The 18332-nt window shown below is 38.1% G+C and overlaps 1 protein-coding gene across 1 annotated transcript; it reads right to left on the bottom strand.

Moving 5' to 3' along the window:
• Positions 1-267: 267 nt before the first annotated feature.
• Positions 268-11841, bottom strand: Dph1 (diphthamide biosynthesis 1). Its single transcript, XM_083136646.1, has 3 exons — positions 11000-11841; positions 6926-7091; positions 268-657 (listed from the first exon to the last, which is right to left on the bottom strand). Exons 1-3 carry the CDS (start codon positions 11740-11742, stop codon positions 334-336), a joined length of 1233 nt encoding a protein of 410 aa, XP_082992772.1. The 5' UTR covers positions 11743-11841; the 3' UTR covers positions 268-333.
• Positions 11842-18332: the final 6491 nt, after the last annotated feature.

Below are 18332 nucleotides of genomic sequence, written 5' to 3'. Positions count from 1 at the left end.
GCTGTGGTAGACCAAAATGTCGTAAAGGTATCAGTCGGTATTGGCTCAGCCCTAATTAACACTAATCTCTCTGATGTAACAATTTATTTAAGACCAAAGCTTTGTATTGGTTGATGTGTAGTCAGTACATTGAGTCCCGTCATCACCATTATCTGGCTCTCTTAACAGAAATCTCCCTTTCTTGTTCCCTACCTGTCATGATGCTAGGTCAACAATGATGTCAAGGGAAACCTGATTTTTAAATAAAATAAAATTATGGCTTCCTGGCAAACATACATTTTATTGCCTGCACAAAATGCCCACAATCATATCAGCAAATTACAACCATCTATATCAGTATTTACAGTTATTCCCGCAACATTCTTTCTTCTTTTCAATATTCACACACGGCTTATGATTGGGAGTCCAAGCACCAAGACTACTGGAAGCATAGAAGTCCATCGGATACTCCTTCCTCCACTCTGTTTGCTTCAGAACCACGGCTGCTTCATAAGGTGTGAGGAGGGGCTTGTGGAAGGCAGCTCCCCAGTCGATGGAAAGACGAGGGCAGGCAATCTGAATCCAGGCATCGATGGTTGGGAAAAGGCGAAGTTTATCAGGAAATATTTCCGACAATAGTATTATCACATGTTTCTTGGATAAGTTAGCTATTTGTTTCTGTGGAAAAGACAACGAAAGAGAAAAATAAATTGAGTATTTGTTACAGTAAACAAAATTATTCTTACGAGAACTACAAATGGAAATAGGACACAAAAACATACACTAAAATCAAAGTTGTAGAAATGAGAAAATTGGCTTGCAGATAAAAAGTATGGCAATATCAAAAGACCTCTGTCACAATTATGAAAATTTTTTAATTAGTTGTAATGTAGATATACCACAGTGGGGGTAAGTTACATTCTCTCTTTAAAGAAAAGAAAAGGTTGTGTAACTAGTTACTAATGTTCCTGCACAAAATAACATATTACCAGAACTATGCATTACTTTACTTCGATAGTAATGCATTTCTTTGTTATACAATACACACAAATAAGAAATGTATACTGAACCATAAATATATGTGTTACAGTAGCAACACACACACATACATATATTTAAGTATGCATCGTTGTCAGCCATGAACTTACAATTCTTCATTTGTGAAAAGTATGGTTTATAGTGAAGAAAATGTCCAATTCTAAATATAGCAAGGTAATACACCCGCCGCAAAATGACTTCGGACCTCATGTGAAATCTGCCGTAGTAAGCGGTCTATCACTTTGTAGCCTTGTATCTAGTGTTGTTTTGTTTCAAACACGGAATTGTTCCTGCATGAATGTATCTGGCAATAGTGTATTACTGCTGATAAGCGAGTTCATTTCATTTCGTATTGTTAGTTCACACAGGAAGGGTGACTTTCTGCTGTAGTGTGTGTGATAAATTGCAGTGTTTTCGTGTGGTGCACTTTGTGTTTGATATTCTCCTACTGTATTTGTGTTGGATATTTGACTACTGTACAGGTGTATTTGTGATATGCTGGGAAAGTACTGTAGTAGTGTGGAAAAAGCCAGCATTATTGCATGGCGAAGTGAAAACGTCCCAATAAAGACGATATGTAAACAAACAGGTCATGCAAAATCAACCATAATGAAGGTCATTCCAAAGCACAAATTCGGTGGTGGGAGGCAAAGAAAAACAACCAAATCTACAGACGCTCTCCTAATGAGAGAAATAAAGAAAAACCCTCGACTGACAGCGTCAGATCTTAAAGAAATTCACCCAAGTCTGTGGAAAACGTTAGTGTTTGCACGATCCAGCACCGTTTACAGAAAGACTTGGATTTGCCGTGTCGTACTGCTGCTAAGAAGCCATTACTCACCGCCCGCATGAAGAAAGACAGTCTTGCTTTTGCAAAGAAACATGCACACTGGACACCAGCACAGTGGAGGAAAGTCATATTTTCCGATGAAAGCTCATTCCAACTGTTCCAAAGGGGAGCTGCTAATGTCGATGTCCATCATCCTCAGATCGATACGACCCAAAGTATACGGTTCCGACCGTTAAGCATCCCCAGTCTGTAATGGTGTGGGTTTTTTTTCAGGTGAAAAGGGTAGGGCAGGTTTATATTTCTTACCGCAAAATTTTGACAATGAACGCAGACCGATATATCAATGTTCTTAAGGACCATTTAGTGGATATGCTTCAGATCCAGGAGTGTGATCTTTTCATGCATGATAACGCTCCTTGTCACATGGCTAACAAGATAAATGGCTTGAGGAACAACAGATAAAGATGTTAGAGTGGCCTGGGAATAGCCCCGATCCCAACCCAATTCAAGACCCCGGTGCAAGAACCAGACAGCTCCAAATTATAAAAGTTTTCAGGAGACACGAAAAGCTGAATAAAATAATGAAATGTCGAAGAAGTAATGGGTATTCATGTATACAATAGCTAGAGGCAACAGTAACATGCATATTGAAGTGTACAGTCTCGATAGCAACTGCTGCACGGCGCCGAGTGGCTGGACACTGAACTATAGCCGCTGCAAGACCCAGAATGCTCCAGGAGCTGTCTGCGATCATGTGCCAGCAGAAACATGCCAGACAACTCCTTTCCATTCCTACTACGCATCAAATCTGTGGAGCTGTCTGATTCTTGCACCAGGGTCTTCAATTGAAAATTGTTGGCATCGTATGAAGCAATTCCTGGGAAAGAAGAAGATTCAGAACATACAGACCCTCCACACAGAACTGAAGAAAATGTGATACATTGACATGGACTTAAATTACTTCCGAAGTCCTAGTGATTCCATGCCCAAGCACATCCAAATGGTTCTCAAAAGTAAAGGCAACATGACTCCGTACTAATGTATGCATTTTTTGCTGTATCTAATACCTTAATAATAGCTTTTCACATGAATTTTCTGTATTTTTTGTGCTTTTGTTATGAGATCCAAAGTCATTTTGCGGCGAGTGTACATGTAAAGTAATGAATATTTGTTTGCTCCACAGTTACTCATTTTATTGTTACAGGATACTACCTCAATTTCTGACAAAGTAACATGTCACTTCCAACTGCGAGGTACATCCCCCCCCCCTTTATGTTTTAGGCTAACTTTTGTACCTCCTACTGTCATGCACATCACAATGGGTTTTTGTTTTCTTTTTACACCTGTAAGTTCATATACTGAACTAGTGACCAAAGCCGAATGGCCAACAAATCTGAATGACAGATATTTAGGCCAGTGGTATGCCCAGGAGAGGGAGGGATGTGTGTTCCTCCCTTTTCTTTTTAATCAGACCTATATTTTGACACCTTTCCCATTTTTTTTTTCTGGGCCAAGGGAGGGATATATGCCCATACCAGCATCCCCTTGCACATACCACTTTTCTGCAACACCCAGATACCTGGAAATCCAAATAATTCATATGAAGGGAGTCTCCCGATAGCATAGTGGTAAAATCGTCACCTTGTAATCAAGGGTACCCATGTTCGATACCAGTGGGGGCACAAGTGCTTCGGATCCCACTTATAAACTGTAGGTCCAGTCCCGATTAGCCTTCCTGTGTATAAAGTGGACTTAAAGGCCAAAACTCAAGCTCAATTCATATGATGGGGCCTCCAAATTTCTAGTGGCTGCCTCGCTTAAAGAGTTCATCGAGTGCTTCACTCACAATTTTGCACTAAATGTTTTGCGGTGCACATTAACTAGGTGTTTGTGTGACTGTCCCTTCATCAATGTTATCTATTATTTATTCTTGCCGTTACAATTAGCAAAAAGTGCCAGAAAAGACATAAAGCAATATATAATAATGTAAGCACCTTGGATAGCAAATTATCTTTTTCTTTCCATATTTTAAATTTATGTCACTTTCTTGCCACTTTTTTTCTAATCATGACAATGAAGATAAATGATTACATGAAATTGATTAAAGCATACTTTCAAAGGAACACCAAAATCTAGGGAGGGACAAAAACCTTGAAATTTTTATCCTGATCTTGACAATTCTACTATTGTGTATATGTACTAGCAGTAAATATACAAAAAATATGTAAAAGTGAATTAAAAATGCGAGGTACACAATTATACATCACTGTACAAAGAGTTTTTCTTGTATGTACGCATTGCTTGCATGATAGAATTATTTTCCTGTAGTTTACGGTTATTACAAGCATAAGAAAACAGTTTTTTCTTTGTGACGTTTCAGGAGAACACACGCTCCTTTCATCAGACATTTATTTTCATTTTGACTAAAGATACAGTTATAACAATGGTTAGTAATTTTTAAACAAAAAGAATCTGTTATATAATGGATGTTGTCAATGTTACATTGTTGTAATATAGCAACTTAACTGTGAATAAAGCAGTCTATTTTTTTTTTTTTTTTTTTTAATTATGAATCCCAAATATCATCAGGTAATTCAAATTCATCGTTGTTTTCACAAAGTCTCTTGATGTTTTCTGTTACATTAAATTTTAAAGATGGTGGCTTACTCCATTTGTGAAAAAGAAAACTCCACACTGGATCTATGTTACCATTTTCATTATTTAATTTATTCCAGTGTTCTTCTGCAATGAACGAGGCTTCCCAGACATTCAACTCTGTTTTTCCCGTTAATCTTTTTAAAAACCCTTCTCTTTTTAATCAAATGCTTCTCTTCGATGATATGAGTTGACAAACCTGTTCTTGGGTTTAGATTTATAATGTCCAAATCATGTTCGTGCCATCTTATTGCCATTTTCCTTGCTGTTTGTCCCACATAATCTTTTGAACATGAACAACTTATATTATATATTCCTGTGGTTTCCACATCTGGTAGCGAGTTTCTCATTTTGAATTCATTAAATGTACATTCCAAACTTCTTGGTGATTTAAAAACAATTTTGAAATTAAAACTTCTAAAAAATTTTGCAATTCTCCTGAAACGTCACAAAGAAAAAACTGTTTTCTTATGCTTGTAATAACCGTAAACTACAGGAAAATAATACTGTACAAAGAAGTGTTGAAAATAATAAACCTAAATGCACAGATCCCGACACATTAATAATATTATTCACAACATATTTATAAATTGGACATTGATTATTTTATAACAGGCATATGAACTTCTTGTTTGCATCATAAGATAGAGTAGGAAGGAAAACACTTCTATTGTCTATGGCCTATACAGTGGAACCTTGTAGCTTCCACTTAGTTAGAGAGAGATAGAGAGAAAGAGAGAGAGAGAGAGAGAGAGATTGGTTTGATTTGGTGTTTTAAGTCCACTTGGGGGACAGTAAGGCTAATCGGGACTGGACTACAGTTTACAGAAATAAACTACAGTTTAAAGTGGGATCCGAACCACTATGTGAGTCCCCCGGGTATCGAAACCGGGACCCCTTGATTACAAGGCAACGACGCTACCACTGTGCCATCGAGGAGGCCCAGAGAGAGAGACAGACCTCTATCTCTATCTGGTCCTTCCCCTTTTTACCCCATTCTTTCACCCTCCGGGGGAGGGGATGCCCCCTTGAACCCAGGAAAAGAGGGAGGTATGCAGGGGGAGGGAGGGGGAGGGAGGGGGTCATTAACATTGAACGTGTAATGCGGGAAAATATAAAATCTGGGAACGTAAAATCAGGGTTCCACTGTAGTTCATTTGGAATTGATTTAACTGATCAAAGTGTGTTTCCTTATGTCTTTAACAGTATAGTTTTACTAATGTATAAAGAAAGATTACAGCCTAAAACTCTAAAATATGATTGTTTAAACTACATATCAGTACTAACTTTACACATTACAACCACAACTTTCATATGTTTAGTTTCAAGAATACACACTGCCAAAGTTTCAGTGTTACATCTGTAACTATGATTGATTGATTTGGTGTTTTAAGTCCACTTTATGCACAGTAAGGCTAATCAGGACTGGACCTACAGTTTAAATTTGGATCCGAACCACTTGTGCCTCCACCGGGTATCGAACCCAGGACCCCTTGATCTGTAACAGGGTGGTCGAGGACCATAATAAAATTCAAGTATAATTCCCGGTTTTCAAGGGGCCAAGCAGGTGTTTTCTATAATTTCAAACTAAGGTTTTGCCGTCTCTCACCACCTACACACACACAAATACTTATATTAACAATATAAATGGTTCCAATGAATCCAAAAATTCTAATTCAATTCAATTGAACAGTACATATATATAATTTAAAGTGCAGAGTTTATTTGTCATTTCACATAGCTACTCAGACTATAAATACATCTACAAGTCACAAATGCTACGGGAAATAGTAATCAACGAAAAATTGTTAATTCTATAAGAATTTTAAATTTGCCTAATCAACTTCAAGATATTTTATCTTGCAATAATCTTCCGTCCATCAGATAGATTGTTTCGCAAAGGACACTAACAAAGCAAACAGATTGAGAGAATTCTGTTTTACTTTCCACGCAGCTTTCTTTTCAGTCCTTGATAAAAATAAAATCTAAACTGTGAAAAACTTGTCTCAGGTCATTAACAAATATGTATAAATTCAATGGAATTGGGATTTTAAAAAGTTGCAATTTTTCACATCTACGGAGAAAAATTCAAGCAGAATTCACACACAATTCCCGGAGCCAATAATTCATGCATAATTCCCGGAATTCAACCTGGTGAGTAGTCACCCTGTTTAACTATGGAATTGTCCACTGCAAACATCAACTGTTAACTACAAAATATATTGTATACATGGGTTTTTCTTGTTTCACATCACTTTCTATGCTAACCATGATAATGTGGATGAATGGTCATTAAGTGAAAGTGATTAAGGAACAAACCATGAAGGCTACATTGGCTGGGAATTCATAACCCATTTTTTTTTTCTGGCAGTAAGACTCTGAGCTGGCTACATAATTTGCTTGGCCAACATGATAGCTACAATGTTAACATTTCATTTCTAGCAGAAAAAAATGTAATATTACCTGAATATTATGCAATACTTTTGTGTTGCCCTGGCGACCTAAGGTGCCCAGAATCAAACCAAATTTTCCAGCAGAGCTTGCAACATCTATTGACTGCTTTCTGGTGCTTCTCATTCCGTCATGGTCATAGAACTGCTGGGTAAATGACTTGTCGTATGGATCGTACCTACAAGGATTGAAGGAGAGTCAGTTACTACGCAATAATGAACACATACATCATACAAGGTGATTCTTTCCCAACAAGACCCAGGAAAATGCAAATATCCCAAAAGCTATGCATTTTATTTACAACATACACATATCAATACTTAGCTTGATTCACGTGTCCATATTACGAAAAGTAAAGTTCCTTATTAAGATTTTATGCATATTATCATAAATAGTAGTGTGGACAGAACCATCCCAATGTAATTGTTGCCTTCCAATAAGTTCAGACAAAATTAATAACAATTGATTACACAACAAATCCTAAAGAAGCATATCTTCATTGTTTAAATTTAGTACTTGGTAAGTCTTTCAGGGAGAGGAGGGCCTGAACCCCCCACCCCCCTAAATACGTCCTTGCTTAATGCCTACATGACTGGGGACCCAGCAGAAGCAGACTAATTGTTACTATGTTGGTATGGGCATATCTGTGTATCAGTAATATTTCTGATAATTTTAGCAATTTTTGCGTAAAGTAAATGTCTCAATATGCAGTTCATTTGCAATTGTGTATTGGTTCAGTAGCTATTCTGTTATCAAAATTGGTAAAATGTACATCAGTAGTTTTACAGTACTGTAGAAAATTCATGTTAGTTCACTTTCTGAAACCAAACTAAATAAAGAATAAATTGGCATCCCAGTACACAAAATAACATTGAAACACACCACATACATAACAAATATTTTCACACTTTTGAGAAACACAAGTTTACAAATGGACAAAATATCAATTAACCTGTAATGGAAAAACAAACATACATCTAAAGACTACATCTTCAAAGCAGCTTGTGTCAAGAAAACCAATTGCTGTTGCACCCCAAAATCATGGTTTTGTAAGCGGAAGATCAACGGTTACAAACTTAGCTGTAATAACATATTGCTGATAGCTTTAATGGCAGACAACAAATGGATGTTATTTACACTGACATGAGCAAAGCATCTGACATGCTGAATCATGTAATTCTCATAGAAAGACTAAGTTCAGTGGAGGTATCGGTTCAGCTATCAGAACTGTTAACTAGCCATATATATCAAACCTCATGCAAACTGTTGTATAGGATGGTTTTTCATCTTCTGAAAGGGAGGTGTCATCTGGAGTGCCCCAAGGTTCCAAATGAGGTCCGTACTTGTTTTTATTATTTGTAAATGATGTGCCCCTAAAAATGCAAAACGCTATGATGATGCAAAGTTGTACCACCAGATTCGGTCAGTAGAAGACTGCATAAAACTGCAAGACGATTTGAACAATTTTGCCGTGTGGTGCACACAAACAGGAATGATCCTGACTGTAGATAAATGCAAGATTGTATCTTTTAGTAATAAGAAAAGAGTTGCCCCTTACGACTATAGTACAGATAATAAAATAGTTCAACGAACAAACAATGTCATAGATTTAGGCGTTACTTTTACTTCTGACTTAACATTTAATTGTCATTATCAAGCGATCATAAAAATAAATCTGAAGCTTGTAGGATTCATCACGAGAAACGTTTTGCATAATTTTTCAGTCTCAATGGTGACCAGAATACATCACACTAATTTGCCTGATATTAGAATATTTCAATTCAATCTGGAATCCTCAGCATAGGACTTGGACACGGTGGAAAGGGTAGAAATGCAAATGGTGAAATGGTTGTGTTTTAAAAGCTATATTGAATATCATAATATAAATTATGTAACTTTATGTAGCCATTTTGGTCTCAATACCTTGAAAGAAAGAAGAGTTTTTAATGATCTAATGTTTTTACGTAAATTAGTAAGACAAGATTGGCTATCTTCCAAGTTGTTAGAGAGAATAAATGTCCATGTACACAAAAACTCTCCAATAGTAAGAGTTCAGGAATTGTTTAATGATTTATTCTTAGTGCATGATTTGGACAAATTTTTCGATTCATCCTAATGTTACTAATGTTATTAGGTGCAAAATTCTGTAAAACATTATATTTTATCGGATTTGCCTGCAAAGGAGTTTTAACTGTATGTATATGTTGTCACACTATCATAAATTTTAACATTATTTTATGTATTAACATTATTGGATATGAAATTACAATACCGAAAGTATCTCCAATTGCTTTCAAATTCGGCATACTCACTAATTTTGGCCTCGTAATCACGAATCTGCAGTTAAAATTTGACGGTCACGTTTAGAAATTGCAAAATAACCTTGTCAATTACCGATATGATTCTCCATACACTATCAAGGAAACCATGTTTTCTGTTATGAAGACGTCTTCCTTCCCGCACAACGGTCTTGCTACCTTGGGTTGTGTCATAACACAACGTTGCTCAAGTTTTGTGCAATAAGTGACATTTGCATGCGAGAAAATGGCATCTTGCGTAAAGGTGGAAAATATGTTTGCCCCACGAACCATTCACGGTAAGATTAGGTTAGGCAAGCATAGTTAAAATTAAGCGTCATCATAAACATAGTTTTGAAATGCTAATCATTGCAAAAAATAGTTGTTTTCTTCATAAATCAAGGGCGTTTACTCTGTTCACAGACCCACTTTTTTCAACTTATTTTGCAATTTCTAGACATGACTGCCAATTTTTAACTGCAGATTCGTGATTACAAGGCCAAAATTAGTGAGTATGCCGAATTTGAAAGCAATTGAAGATACTTCCGGTATTGTAAATTCGCTCCCCTTATTGTTAATATTTGTGTATATTATTAACATTATCTTTGTGTACATCATGTTCAGCATAAATAGGACTTTGGTCCTGTGATGGACAAATAAAGAAATGAAATGAAACAGGTAGGAGCATATTCTAACCCTTCAGATGGACTTCACTGGGATTCATTGTCCATTTAGGTGATTTCCCAGAGAATTTGACTTTTTCAAATTCCCTGAGATTTCCAGTCCCATAAATATAATATTTCTGTGCACTTTGTGAAAATCGACAGCATGTGTGAGTTATAACTCTACCTCTTAAGTAAATTAAATATTTTCATCTTTTAATTGTGAGAATATATACAACCTACAATTTCTCTTAAGATTAGACCTATGGGTAAAAATATGGTAAATGTCTGTTACATCGGAGACACTTTTCTTCAAATTTACAGGAGAAACTACTTACGGAAATGTGTTTCTGTTGCATTTATCAAACTTCGTAGAGGTATTTTGTCACTATTGAATGCTGCACAACAGAAAATAAGCACGTGTGATGTAATAAAGTAGCCTTTTGTACGAAGCGACAACATTATGCCGTTGTTTCCATTATGAACCTGCAGATGGCGCGAGTGTCGAAAGTCACGCGGTCTCGCGAGAGGAAGAAGTGTTTCCAAACGTGCCTTTTTTTTACCAGAATTTTTTATTTTTATTTTTTGAACTATGCTTACCTAACCTAACCCAACCTAAACTAAACTAACATTGCTGGGAATGGTTCGTGGGGCTAACGTGAATGGTTTTTGGGGCTATCGTGAATGGTTCTTGGGGCTATCCGTCAATGGTTTTTGATGCTATCGTGAATGGTTTTTGGGGCTATCGGGAATGGTTTTTGGAGCTATCTGTCAATGGTTTGTGATGACATAATGAACATGAAAGTAGGTATTTTTCGGTTAAGAAAGTTGCAACACTGAATGCCCACTCCAAATCGACAAAACACAAGCACGACACGTGATGATCCACAGCTGTGCGCGAAATATTCTATGTTCCGCAACGAAAGAAAGGACCCAAAATAATTACTCGTAATGTGAAAAATGGAAGTTATTTTCGTGTAAAAAGCATAATGGCACCTTGAAATAGGTTCCGCAATACACAATTGGTAAGTACGAACCATTTGAAACTGAAAATTCGCGTTACAAAAGTGTCTCCGATATAACAGACATTTACCAAAAATATTTTTAAGTGCACACATAATACATACCTATATGCTTTTAACTCTGGATTTGCTATCATAGCAGATTCTAGATGAAACCTTCCGTCTCCTAAATAAATTAAAGCATCAACATTTTTTAACCGCGGGGATGTACAACCTAAAATTTCTCCTGGAGAAAGAGGTCTACTCTGAGGCACAGTAACAGTATATCCATCTTTTCCCAGTTCTGCTGAAATTGCATGCAATGTTGTCAAAAACTGTATAGTACTAACTAGGCCCAATCTTGTTTCACCAGTAAAATTCAGTTTCAAAGTATTCAAAAAATGAAGAGTATCTATCTTAATGTCCACAAAAATGTACAAAACTTTTATGTCTTTTGTAACGTCGATAGGAACAAGGCAACTATGTCCATAATGAACCATAAAGTCTACACCAAGAGCTCTGGCGGTGTAGTCATCAATACAACATGCACCGTAAGTAACATCTCCCATTATAACTGTGTCAGCACCACTGAACTTTTCAATTATATCACATAACGTTGTTGCAAACAATAGTAAACCTTCCGGCATTTGCAGAGCAACTCTCTTTGCTCCAGCTTGTTTTATTCGCCATATAGTTTTGGGAATTTCAAAGTTATAGTTTTCTGGAAGAATTTTAATTGCACTTTGAAGTTCCACATTATGCAGTAGTTCATCTGGCACTTTATTCAGCACTTTCACGCGTGGTGAAGGCTTGAAGACTTTGCGCTCACCCTTCGCTTTCACTACAATTGCCTTCTCGTCTTCAGTCATGTTTCACTATGTTTTGCACTACACAACACCTGGAAAATCATGTCAAATCGACGTAAATTTTTGTACCCAAATAAAAACACGTCAAACAGAATGGACTACGTGATTACATTGCTGGGTTATGCAACTAGTCCCAGCTCACACAGCAACCAATAAGAAAAAAATTACGTCATATACTACTTAGATCTTTAAGTTAGGTTAGGTGAGACGGTGTTGTGATTATATAAATTTATATTTTCCACCTATATTTCTTGACTACACAATTTCTTTCTTCGGAGTACGACCCTGGATAAGTAGCAAGACCACTAAGTTCTACAGCTGGTTTTTGTTTGACAAATCGTACCATTTAAAGGACAGTACGTTTATCATTGGATAAAAAGAGATTAATATTTATCCCTTAAAGACACTCGATTTAATTCATCAACATGAATACCGTTCAACAAAATCTACACGAAGCGTACTAATAAATCATATCACATGACGACAATGACACCATTATTTTCCCGTTGCAACAAATCTATGCTAGCTACGTACATATTGTCTTTGAATGGGCGAGATTTGAGATTACAAATAAGAAATAATGGCATTCTTTTTTAGGCACATGTATATCATATTTTATTCATGGCGGTTCACATCTACTTTTTCGTACAAACTGCCAAGATTTACACAGAAAAAAATAGTCCAAACTAGAGATGAGTCGTTCGCGAACGAACGAATCTTTTTGAACGAATCTTTTCAACGAACGACTGATCCGGTTCACTGATTCGCTTCGAAATGGCTCAGTCGCGAACGAATACCGAAACCGCTCCGTGCTCGCATAGGAAAGACTGAAAGACGCCTCGAGCGCTCGGGGGAAACAGTTGGTCCCTTTGTTCACACTCCGCGCCTGCGATTGAAAACAAAATTCCAGCAAGTCACGTGATACCCGAACCAACCCCCTCCCTCCTCCGCTTGACCGGCACCCAGGGAAATAGGACGGGTTTCCACTAATGTGGTCTTCAAAGGAAATTTCCTCGTCAGAGGAAAAAAAAAGCGGAAGTGGCTAGAACCAGGGAGGGACAAGACGGGCACTTGTCACCCCCCTTGGAAAAAGATAGTGCTGTTCATTTGGTGCACTGTTCTTTTTACCTTGGAAAGTAAAATAAATATAAATGTTATTTATTCCCTTACTAATTAATTCAAAATAAAGCATCGCCATAAGTACGGGTACATATTCTTTGTCCCCCTGGAAAATAGTTTTGATTTATGCCCTTTTGGGGATAAAAAGTCTCGACACGCGTATGGTTAGAATTATTTGGCAAATTTGTCGTTCATCCGAAAGAAAGGAAAATGCGAGAGGTATTTCGATCTAGGGATGTCCCGATTGATTGATTGAATTGGTGTTTTTACGTCCACTTTATGCACAGTAAGGCTAATCGGGACTGGACCTACAGTTTAAAGTGGGATCCGAACCACTATGTGCATCCACCGGGTATCGAACCCGGGGGCCCTTATGTTAGCAAGGCGACGACGCTACCACTGTGCCATCGGGGAGGCCACATGCTGGTTCGGATATCGCTTTAAACTGTACATCCGGACTCACAAACTTTGAGAATTTTTTTGATAAGGAAAGATCTCGAAATACAAACATTTAAAACAAGAAAACCTCCATGAAGATATAAGTTTGTACATTAAAGAGCATAGATTCTTTGTTATATTCTGTTGAACGTTGTACAAAAGACACACTTTCCCAACATGGTCAAATTGACTTATCATTTGTTTTTGCTCTGTAGTGAGTAGTCTGTGGAGAATGCTCGCCAAGAAGGTTGTATTGTACCAAGAATGTAGCAATGTACATCGCGTCGCGGTCGGTCGCGTTAGACAGTAATAAAGTGTTAATTAACTGTTAGCACGTGTTGTTACTCCTTGTACCAAGTCACGGAAATATCTGCGTTGAAGTTCAACAGGTTATGGGCCCAGATACGTTCCCACTGCGCCCGTGAAATTTGGTAGTTTGTCGGAGTGCAACAGTAAGTGTCGTCGTTGTTTGGAGTACAACAGGAAGTGTCCTTTGTCTTCCTAACCGGACTGGTGAGAGTTTTACACTTTCGGAAGAAGCGTGTTTCGTTTGCTGCTGAAGATGGAGTTCAAGACAACAGTAGACAAGCTAGAAGGTGCAAAGAACTGGCCGAGATGGAAACGACAAGTGGAGCTGCTGTTACGACACCACGATGTCCTAAAAGTTGTGGATGGCACGTGTACTTCTCCACAGGAACTTGGTGCTGAGTGTACTACCGAAGATCGACGTAAGTACGAAGCAGAGTGTAAAACATTCCAGAAGGCGGACATTATGGCACAAATGATATTGGTGAATAGTATGGATGATGCAAATTCGGAACTTACCAGCACGTGTGATACGTCTAAGGAAATTTGGAACAAACTAATGTCAGTATATGAACAAAGTTCAGCACAGCGTTTGGATCGATTGTCAGAGCAGTTCTTCAATCAATCCAAAGATGCAGCGGAAGACATTGCAACATACGTGTCCAAATTACAGAGAAATTTTCGTGAAATGAATGACGAAATGGAACGTCTCACAAAGTCCAAGGTTCCAGAACTGCTTCTAATGAGTCGAATCATGTCTACCTTACCTAGTGAATATTTTGAATTCAAAAGTGTATGGGAATCAGTTCCAGTGGAAGAGCGTACTGTAGACAGGCTAACTGAACGACTTAGGCTAATTGAAATGAGACTTCCCAACAAGAGTAGTGACACAACAGCTTTTGTGGTAAAAAGTGATGATCCGAAGAAACACAAGAAACGTCCAGAAAAAGCGAAAAAGTGTTTTAAATGTCACAAGGTAGGCCATTTTGCCAAACAATGCAAGTTGGTGTTAAATAGATCTTCAACCAGTGAAAGTGGGCGTGTTCCAGAAGGAGGAGCATTTGTGAGCTTTGAATCGAACTGTCCTGTTTCGGAAGTTTGGATTGCAGATACTGGAAGCACAGCACATATGACTAACCGGAAGGACTACTTTCTACAGTACCAAAAATTCCCAGCACCAAAGGAATTACAGGTGGGAAATAAAGCCATCATATTAGCACATGGCAGTGGTATAGTGAATGTGGAAATGTTGGTCAATGGTAGGTGGGTGAAAAATCATCTTCGTGATGTGTGGTATGTGCCAAATATCAGTAAGAATTTATTTTCTGTGAACTCCACTACAAAAAGAGGTTTTCTATTCTGTGCAGACTCCATGAAGTGTTTACTAAAAAGGAATGGTAAGGTACATGCATGGGGAAGTGTTACTTTAAGTGGTTTGTACCAAATGCACATGCGTGCATTACCCCCCAAAAATCCTGCTGAAGTGTGCTTAGTGTCAGCTTCCGATACATTGCAGCTGTGGCATGAAAGGTTGGTACACCAAGGTAAGCAACATGTTCGGAAGTTTCTAGTGCAGCACGGAATTGATGTAAAAACTGATGATCAGTTTTGTGAAGGCTGTGTGGTTGGCAAGCAACATCGTAAAAGTTTTGGACAGCGGGTTACTCGTGCAGAAAAACCAGGTGAAAGAATCCATGCTGACGTGTGTGGACCAATGCAAACAAAATCATTGGGTGGTGCACTATATTTTGTTTGTTTCAAAGATGACTTTTCGAAATTCCGACGCGTGTTTTTTCTGAAACAAAAATCGGAAGTTGCTGCAAGACTAAAACAGTTTTTAGTTGAGGTCAGTGTTGCAGGTCATGTAGTAAAAGAATTGCTCACTGACTGTGGGAAGGAATTTGATAATGCGGAAGTGAAGGCTTTGTTGAAAGAAAAGGGGATCAATTTCAGAACCACCATGCCTTATACACCTGAACAGAATGGAGCTGCAGAACGTGAGAACAGAACATTGGTTGAATCTGGACACTCAATGTTGCATTCAAAAGGTCTTCCAGTGAAACTTTGGGCTGAAGCAGTGAATACTGCAACGTATGTTCTGAACAGAACTGGACCAACAACTGTAGAGAAAAAGACACCACATGAACTTTGGTATGGAAAAGACTTACCAAGTGTAGATCATTTGAAAGTGTTCGGAACAGAGTGTTTTGTTCATGTACCAAAGCAAAAGCGACAGAAATGGGACAAGAAGAGCATTAAGGGTCTTCTGATTGGTTACTGTGATGAAAAAGATGGTTACCGCATCTGGAATCAGAAAACTGATAAAGTGTTGCTCAGTCGTGATGTTATTTTTTGCACGGAAACAATTTTGCCAGTAAAAGAGTCTTTTGAAATTGTTTCACCAGAAAAATCAGTAATGTTTGAATCTACTGTGGAAGAACCTGATAGCCCTGGTAGTGAGTCTGCAAACTACGATGATACAGGAAACAGATGCATCACAGGAGATGTAACTGGGGGAAGTGAACCACGTTATGAATTGCGAGATCGTCAAAGGGTGCAGAAACCAGTGTGGCAAGATGGTTATGTGTTACAGGTAGATTGCTTAGAACCGAGCTCATATAAAGGTGCCATGTCATCAAGAAATGCTGCAGAGTGGAAATTAGCAATGGAAGATGAAATGCAGTCTTTGGCTAAGAACCATACTTGGATACTAGTTGAACCTCCAAGCAATAAGAAAGTTATTGATAATCGGTGGGTTCTAAAAGTAAAGACCAAAGCAGATGGCAGTATCTACAGATTTAAAGCAAGACTGGTAGCAAAGGGTTATCTACAGAAGAGTGGGATTGATTACGATGAAACCTTTAGTCCAGTGGCTCGATTTGATACTGTACGAACTGTGCTGAGTGTTGCAGCTTGTGAAGGGTTGAAGTTAGCTCAATTTGATGTGAAAACAGCTTTTCTTTATGGTGAACTTGATGAGGAAATCTATATGTATCAACCTGAAGGGTTTGATGACGGGACTGGTCGTGTGTGTAAACTAAAAAGGAGTCTTTATGGACTGAAGCAAGCACCTCGTTGCTGGAATAGACGATTTGTGAATTTCATGTCGAAGCATGGTTTTACATGCAGCAAAGCTGATCCCAGTATGTTCATTCGTAAGAAAAATGGAAAGAAAATGATCGTAGCCATCTATGTGGATGATGGTTTGGTTGCTGGCAATAATATTGAAGATATCAACAGTTTTCTCGGAACTCTAAAAGAAGAATTTGAAATTGTGGTTGGGTCATTAGATTGTTTCTTGGGCATACAAGTAACACAAAAGGATGATGGTTCTATTTTTGTATGTCAAGAAAACTATACAAAGAAAATTCTTGAGAAATTTCGCATGAGTGAAGCAAATGCTGTGTCAACACCTGCTGAAAAGGGAAGTGTAAATGCAGGGGAAGAAAACACACAGCAGTTAGTAGACAGTAGTGTGCCTTACAGAGAAGCAGTTGGCAGCTTGATGTATCTGGCTACAGTCACTAGGCCAGATATCTCCTATGCTGTTGGATTAGTGTCGCAAGCATTGGACAGTCCAAGACTATCTGATTGGCAAGCAGTGAAACGAATTTTCAAGTATCTACGAGGAACCACTGCTTATGGAATATGCTACAATTCAAATCTTAATCCTGGGATCCTGGAAGCCTTCAGTGATGCAGATTATGGTGGAGATCCAACAACAAGACGCTCAACAACTGGAGTTCTATGCAAGTATGCAGGTGGAGCGATATCTTGGATGAGCCGGAAGCAGAAGTCTGTTGCTCTATCAACAACAGAGGCTGAATTTGTGGCAGCCAGCGAGGGAGCGAAAGAAGTGATATGGCTAACAAGACTATTGGATGAGATCACTCATCTGACAGGAATGCCCACACTGCTGGTGGACAATGCTAGTGCTATTAAGTTAGTAAAAAATCCTGAATTTCATAAACGCTCAAAACATATTGCGGTGCGTTATTATTTTGTAAGAGAAAAGTTTCAGGAAAAAAATGTTAAATGTGGAACACATTGATGCTGAAAGTCAGGTAGCAGACATTCTCACGAAACCATTAGCAAAAGTTAGGTTTGCTAAATTATGTGGCTTAATGGGAGTGGGAAATTAAAAGTAGTGTACTTATTGTTATGTTAAAGTGTAACAATGTTTTTTTGTAAAGGGAAGCTTGTGAAAGTTGTTTTTGAGGGGAAGTGTTGAACGTTGTACAAAAGACACACTTTCCCAACATGGTCAATTGACTTATCATTTGTTTTTGCTCTGTAGTGAGTAGTCTGTGGAGAATGCTCGCCAAGAAGGTTGTATTGTACCAAGAATGTAGCAATGTACATCGCGTCGCGGTCGGTCGCGTTAGACAGTAATAAAGTGTTAATTAACTGTTAGCACGTGTTGTTACTCCTTGTACCAAGTCACGGAAATATCTGCGTTGAAGTTCAACATATTCTAATACGTCTTACAGTAAAGCAACTTCGATTTCGCTGAAATCGTCGACGTACCACTGAAGGTCTGGGTTCGAAAACTTACATGCGCATCGTTTATTGCATACCTTATGAGAGTCTCTTCATCATATACAGTAATCATCATTCACCTTCGTCGTAGCAATTAGCCAAAAATGGCAGAATCGACACACAAAATAAGGAAAATAATTTTAAATTAAGACTCTCGAATATTTAAGTTTCGATCTCGATTTTACATTCCC

This window comes from Lepisma saccharinum, chromosome 15 (assembly GCF_977018435.1).
Source record: "Lepisma saccharinum chromosome 15, izLepSacc3.1, whole genome shotgun sequence".
In the NCBI taxonomy this organism is placed as follows: domain Eukaryota; kingdom Metazoa; phylum Arthropoda; class Insecta; order Zygentoma; family Lepismatidae; genus Lepisma; species Lepisma saccharinum.
This window is presented reverse-complemented; position numbering and strand designations above follow the sequence as displayed.